The sequence below is a fragment of the Pecten maximus genome, unplaced genomic scaffold (assembly GCF_902652985.1).
Source record: "Pecten maximus unplaced genomic scaffold, xPecMax1.1, whole genome shotgun sequence".
Taxonomy (NCBI): Eukaryota; Metazoa; Mollusca; class Bivalvia; order Pectinida; family Pectinidae; genus Pecten; species Pecten maximus.
In genome coordinates this window covers 3,354-15,331 of record NW_022982577.1, presented here as the reverse complement: position 1 = coordinate 15,331, position 11,978 = coordinate 3,354, and the positions used below count along the sequence as shown (strand labels likewise).

Here is an 11,978-nt window from a genome sequence, read left to right as displayed (position 1 = left end):
ATTATGTTGCTCTGCTCGCTCCTGTTTGACAGCAACTGTTGGAAAAATAATTTATAACAGCCAGTTACAGATAGGTCATTCTACCTGTATTACCAGAATTCCTAATAAGAGGCCCATTGGCATTGACAGTCACATAAGTTTTGAAATATTTCTGTCAATCTGATCCTTTTTGCCGCGCTAATCTTTCAGCTAGAATTGCTAGTTGTATTCAACACCAAATCCAACAAATGATGTTAAAAATATGATTTCCCCTATATGAATTATAGTAAAGCTTAACCCTTCTAAAGGGGCAAACGACAAACGTGCGAGTCAGGGTAATGAAAAACATAATTTGGGTAAAGCACCCTTCCATCTATGACTTGATTCTAACCTTATTTGGGTCTTCGTTGAGGAGATGTTTAAAATTTCAGTTAATTTTACCCTTTTGGCCCTCCCATCACCCAAGGGTTTCAGTCAGGGCCAACATGTCCATACCATCAAATTTTGATAAAGCACCTTAAGACCCTTCCATCTATGACTTGATTTTACCTTATTTGGTCTTGAGGAGAAGATTTTTGAAATTTCACCAGATGTAATATACAAATGTATACTTACACACTTTTAAGTTTTACAACATCGCCATCTGCTGATTTTCCATTGGCTTCTGCCGTGCATTGGTAGTAACCTTCATCCACTGGTTGTTTGGGTTTCTTATCACAAGTGTTGGCACTTCCACACTATAAAAGTATTAGATTGTCAACGACAACTCTTTTCTCTGGTGGTGATCTTTTGTCTCTTTTCCATTCAATACTGTTTGGTACAGGATCCACTTTACAGTCTATGAATGCTGCTTCAGAATCTTCCTGTGTCTCAATTATTTGCTTATGCGTCGAAATAGCCAATTTTTTTGCTAAAAGTAAAATCAAACATTTGTAAAATACCAAATAACTGCTGCAATTTTGACTAAAAACTATACATGCTTGAGTATAACTTAACAACTAAATGGCAGAACCAAAACAGGTTATGGACAAAACAAGACCCAATGGGCCTGAATCGCTCACCTGCTATCAAGTGATCCTTTTTATACATTAACGTAATTAAGAAAATGTGTATCACACACCAGACATAAGATATCTGGGCCACGCTGTTATTTGTAAAGGTGTCTTTTAAATATTCTGACCAGTTCAAGTCTTCCAAACTTAAATCATGGACAAAGTCATTCATTTGAACAAACTTCCTAGTCCTTCATCAGAGCATCTACAAGCCAAATATCAGGGGCCGGTTGTTCGAACGTTCATTAAAAATAATTATGAATTTAACCTTCATTAAACTTTTATTAAATGTCATGACTTTCATTTGCAAAGTTATGATGTGTCACAAACGTTCTTTAAACGCTAATCAATGATTCAGGGCTCACTAAAGCTTAATTAAATCACAGATATTTAAAAGATGGTTGGGGGCATCATTAAACCATCATTACTGGAAATGGCGATGAATTTGTTTTTATGTACTTAGAAGACGGCACAGTCAGCTATCCCATCGAAATTTTTGTCTGATGATTATACCGAAAACGAAGTCTGAGTCTGAGATACCGGTTTTGTCCAGAAGCGATCGTTTTTAACCGTAGATGTAGTAAGAGATTAAATGGAGAGACTTATGAATAGGAGCAAAATATAGGTAACATCACTAAAGTTGGTAACTCTGTTTTACTTATATAGTCAGTAAGGAAATACACATGTGTTCCTTTCATTACTTCTATGTTAACGAAAAAAATATAATTTGACATTGGTTGCATATCGATGAAGGAAATACGAATATGAATTAGTATCGGTACTTCAGTATGGCAAATAGGTATAACGGAATGCTGTTTCCAGTGGTTGTTCGGTTTGAGTCATGATAGGACATGGATGGTCATCAAAACATCACGCATGTGGGTAATGTTGCATTTATAATTAAAAAGAACAAAAAACGTCATGTTTTAATATAATTCAATATTTAATGATTTTCCGGTTAGTTCTGTTTGTTTTTTTTGATCGGATTTTAATGTTAGGTGTCCAACGTCTTTATCGGGATGTTTTCGTCGTCCTCGTGTTCTCGCGTGGTCACGTGACCGGCACGAAGGACTACATTAACACTTGGTCCGGTAAATATGGGCCAGAGCACCCGACCACGTATATTGTCGTACAAACAAATATGATACACTTATTCATCGTGCTAAGAAACCGAGAAAAGTGCTGTACATTCTTCTATTTATTCAAGTATGGTTACATAACGGCGTTATAAACTGGTGTTAATTGGAGAAGTGCCGATTAATTGACTACTTTTTAAGTAATTTGACGATGTTTGTCATTTTCGTAAGAATGTATAGCACTTTTCGTTGTTCTCATACAATTACCTTCACGCTCTTACCTGTTTCATAAGTATTGATTTAGGGTAGTCGGGTGCTCTAGGACGATTCATAGAGCAAGTGTTAATGTTCATTCTCCAATATTGGAACTCTTCAGTGTTTTAAGTATCGAAATCGGCGTATAGAAACGAACAACGTTAATAAACGAATGCAATGGATCGTAATAAATTCAATTAATTAACTACAGATGATTTCCAAAGACATAAGGTATAGTTTAGAAGTTTTCGGCTGTACACGTGCAAGTTTGTTAATTCGTCACTGTGATGAAACCACCGTCCTCGTCGTTGCCATGACAGCCGATCGAAGCTGCGATCACGAATGCACTGACAAAGTGAAAGTTGAAGTATTTTTCGGAACATGCGGTTTAAACTTAAATTACATTCACACCTCATATTGATTGGGGTTGTTTAATCCTACCTGATCAATTGAATTATCAGAAACTAACAAAACACTAAAAAACACAGAATGAAGCCTTCGTGTCAGGCAGTGCAGACACAACGCGGGATCTGTAACAATGTGACGTCATTGGAATGTACAAGTTGCAACAATGTACAACAATGTATATTTTACATGAATACACTACTGAGCAACAAAACGGGACGCAACATTAACCCACATGCGCATGGGTATGGTTTCAACAGTTATGTTCCGCATATTTCAAAGTATAAAACTGACTCTCTTCCTATGTCACAATTCACATACATTTCTAAAAATTTAATAATTATGTTGAATTTATACCTTTTGAATCTTCGGAGACCAATGTTTCAAAAAACATTCAATTGATGACTTTCACACTCTCTTTTTGCCAAATATTGAACCTTTGTAAGTATTATGGAGAGGGCTTTCATAATCTTGTTATGACTTGTGCCCAGTCCCTTTTGCTGGGACAATAAAAATATGTTTAAATCAATACAAACAGGAAGGTACATTTACAAAGTGTAGCAACATAATAGCAAATGCATCACGTTAGGACCGGCGCTCTCTTTCGAATATTTCCCATGCAGTTTTTCACATTTAGCATGATAATGAAGATTATAGCATTTGGAAACTACAACCACTAGCTAGTATCCATGTATTGTTTTTTCTGGAACACGGATTCGTATTCAGGCTCCGACTCAGAACGAGCCGACTTTTGTCAATCGGGAGGGATACCATTCCATCAGTTACGTTCAGGCAATATGTGACAATGAATGTATACAGACCAAACAAAATATCTTGTAACACTGAACGAAATCATGTTTTTAAAACATTTTCTCGTCAATGAGGCAAGCTTACAATATTATTTTGTGAAAATGGAAATCATGTAAGATATTAAATTATATCTTAACAGAATAATCGTATTCTAGGGTGGTCGGGTAGCAAAGTGGATATCGCACTCGTTCGATTCCCCGATCGGACGTGAAAAGGGTAAATAGGGCTACCTGCCCTTCCTGACTATGTACTTTCCTACGTATACTCCCGTCTCCTCCCACATAAGACACCTCCGTGATTCTATCCGGGCCAACAAGAGTGCTTAATATATATATGTTATATAACCTGTTTCGTTATGTTTCTAAAATAACTAAAGCTTAAATAACCTAATTTCCTATATCCATTAACGGTTGTATCATTAAAACATTACACGAAACATAATGTATTTATTATTGTCATTGGTTTACAGGAAAATTCACAAACATATGGTCGTTAAATAACTCAGTATGTTTTTTCCTCTTGCCATCTTTGTAGCTTACATGTTTCCAGGATGCTTACGCATATTGCATTGTGGGAAGAGGGAATTTCCACAGTTAATGATGGTTTAATCGTGGATCCGTCATTTAGTCTTCATTAAACCTTAATGTGTTAATGATCCCTTAAATGACCTTTCCAACAACACATTTTTTAATGATTCATTAACTAATCTATCATTAGAGATTTAATGAATCATTTTAAGGCTTAATGACATTTTAATGATGGTTTAATTTAATGAACGTTCGAAACAACCGGCCCCAGGTCTCTTGGCCTTTGGTTATTGAGAAGAAGTCATGGAAATATTTTAGTCTGTTGACCCCTGTGACCTTGAATGAAGGTCAAGGTCATCCATTTGAACATACTTGGTAGCCCTTGTAACATTGAAAATGGACCCCCGTTGGTTATCTTGGTTATCTAAAAGAAGACGGTTAAAGATTTTAGCCTTTTTTGATCTCTGTGATCGTGAATGAAGGTTAAGGTCATTCATTTGAACAATTTTGGTAACCTATCAACCCGGCATGCTTCAGGCCCAATATCATGTCTCTGGGCCTCTTGGTTATTGAAAAGAAGTTACTGTATTTGGGGATACTTGGAGGTGGTTATATTTGGATTATTAGGGGCCTGGGGTGAATGAACCAACATTAAACACACCAAAATTTCATGAAAAAAAAATTGTCGGAACAAAAGCCGGATTATAGCAACCGTCTTTCCGTTCATTTACTACATACCCATTACTAGCTTGCACGGTCCGTGTTGATGTGTGTTGGAATATTGTTTTTTGATAAAAACACGTCAATAAAGGTATGTTTTCATCTAAATGTGTCATACATTTCATTCGTGTCATACATTTCATTCAGGTTGCTTTCATATTGATTGTTGTATTAGCTGTGTTCAAGGATAAGTCGCGTCTCAATCAATCGATTAACTTGTGGAACTTACAAAGCGACGACTACATGTTTTCCTGTGCAACTAGGTGAGAGTGTTCTCAAATACCTTTTCAAACAAAGGCTATATCTCAGGTAGGTGATCAAATCTTGTCACTTAGCCACAGAGCTTTTAATCACCGTGTACACGTGTCCATGCGACATGGCTTCTACTAAATATGTAGACTTTCGTAGCGTAATGAACAACATATCAATTACATAACTACAGGAAAGTGCCAAAATTTAACACACATGTTGGTAAACGCCATAATTTGATGCACCAAAATTTAACCACCCATTTTAAGCAAAAACCGTCTTGGCGACGCTAAATATTCTAAAGTACGGTATTGAAAATTTGAGCCTATTTGATCCCTATGGCCTTGAACGTCTGTCAAAGTCATTCTTTTGACAAACTTTGTAGGCATTCAACCCAGCATGCTACAGACCCAATATCAATTCCAAGTGCCTCTTGGTTATTGAGAAGTTGGTTAAAGATTTTAGTCTTTTTGACTCTTGTGACATTGTATGAAGGTCAAGGTCATTCATTTGAACAAACTTGGTAGTCCATCATTCCAGCATGCTACAGACCTAATAACAGGTATCTGGGTCTCTTGGTTATTGAGAAGAAGTTATTTAAACATTTTAGACTATTTGACCCCTGTGAGCTTGAATGTCGGTCAAGGTCATTCATTGGAACAAAAATGGTGGCCCTTCACATCAGAATGCTACAGACCCAATATCAACTCCCTGGGCCTCTTGGTTATTGAGAAGTCCTTTGAAGATTTGTTTGCCTATATGACCTTTGAGATCTGGAATGCAGGTCAAGGTCATTCATTTCATAAAAACCTGCCCATGAAAAAAGCCCTTTATCCCAGGATACCACAGACCCAATATCAAGTTTCTGGGCCCCCTGGTTATTAAGAAGAAGTTGTTTAAATATTTTAGCCTAATTGGCCCCTGTGACCTTGAATGTTGGTCAAGGTCATTCAATTGAACAAACTTGATTGCCCTTTATCCAAGCATGGTACATGTTACTCCTACACGTATATGAGGTCTTATTCCACCTGATTACATTGGTGGATATTGCGACCTCATATCCCCTCAGCGTGTTTTTCTTGTAGCTGCCAGTGCCCTGATTCTAGGGCGCGACAAAAAAGTGTCATAAACCATCTAAAACGATAATTCATGTTAACAAGTATGTGTACGCTTACTTGTTGATGAAGTATCAATCCATTTATGCACAAACTGTCGATGGACACCTCTTAAATATAATTATATCCACAATAATTCACTTGCAACCTGCTGTGTTCAAATATTGGGTCACTAAAACAACTTTGCTGTTCCGGTTATTATAAAATACAGATTACAAATAAAACGGATAGCGTAACGTTATATTTTCACAGCGTTTCGTTTGTTTCGTCTATATCAACTCCAAATTTGGATAAACCGGAAATAACCTCGAGAGGTCACAATCAAAACAAGTATGGCGGTATATACAAATGGGACATACGCTTAAACGACAAAAGAGGCTAATAATCACTGATCTTGGATATAGATATGGACGCACGTTGTGTAACTTTGTGTATTTATGATAGATAAATAGAATAAGGTAAGTCAGATCATATGAAATGTGAGTAAACATAACTTTAAAACGACTTAATTAGGTGGGTCACAGCAACAGGTTTTATGTGCGGTGGTGATTAGAGGTTACATGACAGCCTGTCAAAAGTTTCCTGTCGTGTAAACCTCTAATATTATTGGAGTAGCTACATGTCTGATATAAGTCCCAGGGCCTCTTGGTTATTGAGAAGTCGTTTGATAAGTTTAGCCTATTTGATCCCACTGACCTTGAATACAGGTCAAGGTCATTCATTTGAACAAGCTTCTTAGCCATTTACCCCAGCATGCTACATGACCAATATCAAGTCTCTGTGCGTTATGATTATTGACAACGGACGGTCAGACGACGGACGCCACACATTCAGGTAGGTGGGCCAAAAAATAAAACATTTCAGAAATGTATTTTAACAAATTTCCGTTAAACCAGATTAAACTCTTCAAGCATGGTTTGTCAGTTAGTTAGGATATGTAACAGATTCCCAATGTCCGGTCTAGATATCTGATGTAAAATCTGACACAGGTCTCACTGTCATGTGTATATAGAGATGTCTTATACACAATCTGACCAAGGTTTCACTGTCTTGTGTATATCTATATAGATGTCTTATACACAATCTGACACAGGTCTCACTGTCTTGTGTATATCTATATAGATGTCTTATACACAATCTGACACAGGTCTCACTGTCTTGTGTGTATCTATATAGATGTCTTATACACAATCTGACACAGGTCTCACTGTCCTGTGTATATCTATATAGATGTCTTATACACAATCTGACACAGCTAGGTCTCACTGTCTTGTGTATATCTATATAGATGTCTTATACACAATCTGACACAGATCTCACTGTCTTGTTTATATCTATATAGATGTCTTATACACAATCTGACAAAGGTCTCACTGTCTTAAGTATATCTATATAGATGTCTTATACACAATCTGACACAGATCTCACTGTCTTGTTTATATCTATATAGATGTCTTATACACAATCTGACAAAGGTCTCACTGTCTTAAGTATATCTATATAGATGTCTTATACACAATCTTATATCAATTCATTATGTTTATAATTCATATACTGCTTTTTGACGTCATATCGAACATCAACAATAACAAAGATAAACATAAGGCTTTATCCTTCTCACTACCAACCTCTAATCTGGTTTCCATCTCTTTCGGTTCCAGGTTTCTTTGCTGCCGGTGGTCCTGTAAATAAATGAATGGTTATATACCAGAAAAAACACTTATAGACAACCAAAGTTTCATTAATCAGCTTTGAGCCTTTGACACCATCAGGTACCAAACTGTTCCAACCAGACATGCATCAAATAATAATCATTTTTGATATCAGAGGGAGCTTGGCGCCTACCATTGAATGCTATTTGGTTCTATTTAAGACTGATGTTTTCTATATCTATTCCTTCTTCCCTTATAATAATCTAAAGATCTAGAAGAATGTTTTGAGAAATATAGATAATAAACTTCAATTGTCAAAATCAAAGATAACTGCCATTTTCTCCTGATCAGATTCAAAAGTGAATGAACACTAGGGACCAAGGGGAACCTAATGTGACATAGTTTTCAAGAAAAGTGATAACAAACTTCATTCTCAAAATCTAAGATGGCGGATGTTGGCTATTTGTTTTATAATCAAACTCAAAATATATCAGCACAACAAACAGGGGTAACTTTTGAGAAATATCCCTTGAGTAGTTTTCAAGAACTGTAAGCTGACGGCTAATTTTAATATCCCCATTACCCCTTATTTGTGGCCATGCTAACCAAATGACATATATTGTTTAGAGGCCTCTTGTTTCTATAATACAGAATAATCTGTATATAGTAATATGGTTATCATGACAACTAACACTGTTGCGATTAATCTGATTGGTGATCGTACGAAGTCATAATGAGGTATGCGCTATTGTTGTGTACAATGAGACATCAATCAGCTGTTATACCATTGGGTACCAAAGTGTTACACACAGAAACTGATCACCTCTGATACAATATTACAAGGACAGATCATGGCTTAATTATTCTCCAGCTGAAACTGAAACTTAAAAGAACATGATATATTATTTGCTTTCTTCGCCAAGATTGATACAAAGTCTGGAAAAAATGAGACAATGTTCAAAAAAATTAGAAATTTCAATTGAAAGTGGCTTGATCAGTGTTGACGAGAGTTACAGTACGTGTCACAAGCCATTAGGTATATCATTGAATGGCTTATCACAACCAAGTTTGTGGGAATATTCATTTATTCCTGAAGAAAATTTCATATTTAATAACAAGTAAATTAGATGAGACTAACCTTCAGACAGGAGTGCTTTTATCTTGATTGAAGTCTCATTAACAACCCCGGCTGCTTCAACATCAACTTTACGAAGTGCGTAATAGAGTTCCTCAAAGGAGCCTCTCATACGATCAATTTTTCCTTTTGCCCTCAGCTTATCAAGTATTTGTCCAATATATAAAATGTCGTCACCATTGAGTTCATCAGGTAACAATGGGTCTAGTGCTGTCAAAAGTTTCAGCCAGGTCAATTTCTTATCTGGGCTAATCCTCTCACTCAGATGTATCACCATATCAGAATATAATATTCTGATTTTGTACTTCTGATCATCATCAGCTTGGGACGTCTGTTTGAATGAAAAAAGGTTTAGTCAGTTGAAGACATCTGTAGAAATGACAAACAGAGGGATTAGTATTTGACTGTCAGCCGAGGACAGCTGTTGAAATGACAAACGGGGATTGGTATTTGACTGTCAGACGTAGACAGCTGTAGAAATGACAAACAAGAGGGATTAGTATTTGATTGTCAGCCGAGGACAGCTGTTGAAATGACAAACAGGGATTGGTATTTGACTGTCAGATGTAGACAGCTGTAGAAATGACAAACAGAGGGATTAGTATTTGACAATCAGACGTGGACAGCTATGGAAATGACAAAAAGAGGGATTAGTATTTGACTGTCAGACGTGTACAGCTGTAAAAACAAGGATGGATATAGTATTGCAACAGCAAAACAAAGTCCCCTGCCTGACCCGGGAGTGCACCTATCTATTTCCCAACTTTTAAACTACCTGTTATACTGATAACGTATACCAAGTTTCGTTAAAATCGGAGTAGTACTTTAGGATTGTCCGGACACGCCTCAACCAATGAGAAGCCGGCAGCCATTTTGAAAAAAATTCCTTTCGAAAAGAAAAATTGGGATGCACAACTACATATTATACTGATCATGTATACCAAGTTCCGTTAAAATCGGAGCAGTACTTTAGGAGGAGTTGTCAGGACAAGTCTCAACCAATGAGAAGTCGGCGGTCATTTTGAAAATTGGTTTTTCCGGGAAAAAAATGTGGGATGCACAACTACATATTATACTGATCATGTATACCAAGTTTCGTTAAAATGGGAGTAGCACTTTAGAAGGAATTGTCAGGACAACTATTGCGTGACAGACAGACAGACAGACGGAAGGACGGACCGACGGACGGATGGAGGGTAAACCTAAAATCCCCCCGTTTTTCAAACGGCAGTGGACTAATAAACAGAGCGATTAATATTTGATGGTCAGCCAAGGACAGCTGTGAAAATGACAAACAGGGGGATTAGTATTTGGCTGTCAGCCGAGCACAGCTGTAGAAATGACAAACAGGGGGATTAATATTTGACTGTCAGCTGAGGACAGCTGTAGAAATGACAAACAGGGGGATTAATATTTGACTGTCAGCTGAGGACAGCTGTTGAAATGACAAACAGGGGGATTAATATTTGACTGTCAACCGAGCACAGCTGTAGAAATGACAAACACTGAAACAGAGGGATAAGTAATTGACTGTCAGTCGAGCACAGCTGTATAAATGACAAACAGTGGGATTAGTATTTGACTGTCAGCCAAGCACAGCTGTAGAAATGACAAACAGGGCGATTAGTATTTGACTGTCAACCGAGGACAACTTAGCCATGCCTCTCTTGACTTCCATGTTAGAAAATAATACTCACACTAGTTTTTTCAGCCATCCTTCTGGTTTTTTTTTTATTTTGGAGTTACTTGTAGGTACAGCTCTTGGTTCTGGAAAAAAAAATTAAAGTATTAAGGTGATATTGATCAACATCATTTGCATTAGTAAAAGTGAAATAGTTATATTTAAATCTCTCCTATCTTCAGCTAAGCAAACTCTGACTGCGTTTAAATTGGTGTAAAGCAGTAAAAAGGCTCAGCTGATTAATAAGCGTGAGAATCGGTAACATAATTATGACCTTGTCTCTTTGTGGTGTTACAGGAACTAGACAGCACCATTTTCAAAGGACTGATCAACAAAATTTAAATGTTTTTCCTGCTACACGATCATCTCTAAAAAGCTAACGTCAAGTAAGTATTTTGTCAAAAACTAAATTGAAGATTGCAACAAGAGGCCCAGGGGCCTTAACGGTCATCTGACTTTAAATTGAAGATTGCAAAAATGGGGGAATATTTAACTTCTCTCCGATGTAAGCTTATAATAAATGGCTGAAGCATACAGTTCCTAAAGAACAGTCGACCACGTCACTACTAAATCTGTGTCAATACCTGCTGTCCATGACAACCATAGTTAATCCGGGACAGTAATTGTGGATTTTGAGTATATTGATGATTTGAAAATGTAAACTGTATCAAACAAGAGTTGTTTCTTTTAATTTTGTTAACAATACTGGTGTCTTTACGAATATTCACTGCCCATCGTGACCTTACAAAAATGTAAATTTAAAGGTCAAGGTCATTTATTTAAGCAAACTTGGCAGCCTTTTACACTTGCATGCTTCAGGCTAAATTAGTGATCACATGATCCATCTGTTCACAGCGATCACTCAGTCAAATGGCGTCTGTTCGACTGTTTGCGCTAGAATATCTATCACCATGAAATAAAGGCAATTCACAAGTCGCTTACAAACAACTTTAACCCTCTTTGCTAACAGACTTAAATTATTGTTTGTTTTCTTTTAGGACCATACTTTGTTGATGGTAATTGATACAGAGCCTGGTCAGATGCAAAATCACACGTTTTTCATATAACATGTGTTTCGTGGATCAGTGATAGCAAGATGAAATCTGATATTTTCTTTTATAAAACTGTTGGTATAAAACTTACTTGGTGTGAAAGAAGACTGGCACTTTCAGAGTAAAACTGGGGAAAGCAACTCTTAAAGATGATAATTACTGTATATTTGAGGAAATCCAAAGGAAGAACGCTGATATGTTTATATAGTTATTATTATTACCGTATATAACACCTCCGGACAATTGTTAAATAAACATTTTCTTTCTCTG

General features: G+C 36.7%; 1 protein-coding gene across 1 annotated transcript; it reads right to left on the bottom strand.

Annotated features, from left to right (window-relative positions):
• Positions 1 to 594: 594 nt before the first annotated feature.
• On the bottom strand, positions 595 to 10,742 carry LOC117320568 (the record flags this gene model as incomplete). The annotated part of the gene is made up of 5 exons (XM_033875133.1): positions 10,673 to 10,742; positions 8,979 to 9,306; positions 7,817 to 7,870; positions 801 to 889; positions 595 to 716 (listed from the first exon to the last, which is right to left on the bottom strand). Coding segments are annotated over exons 1-5 (611 nt in total), but the record flags the coding sequence as incomplete, so codon positions are not given.
• Positions 10,743 to 11,978: the final 1,236 nt, after the last annotated feature.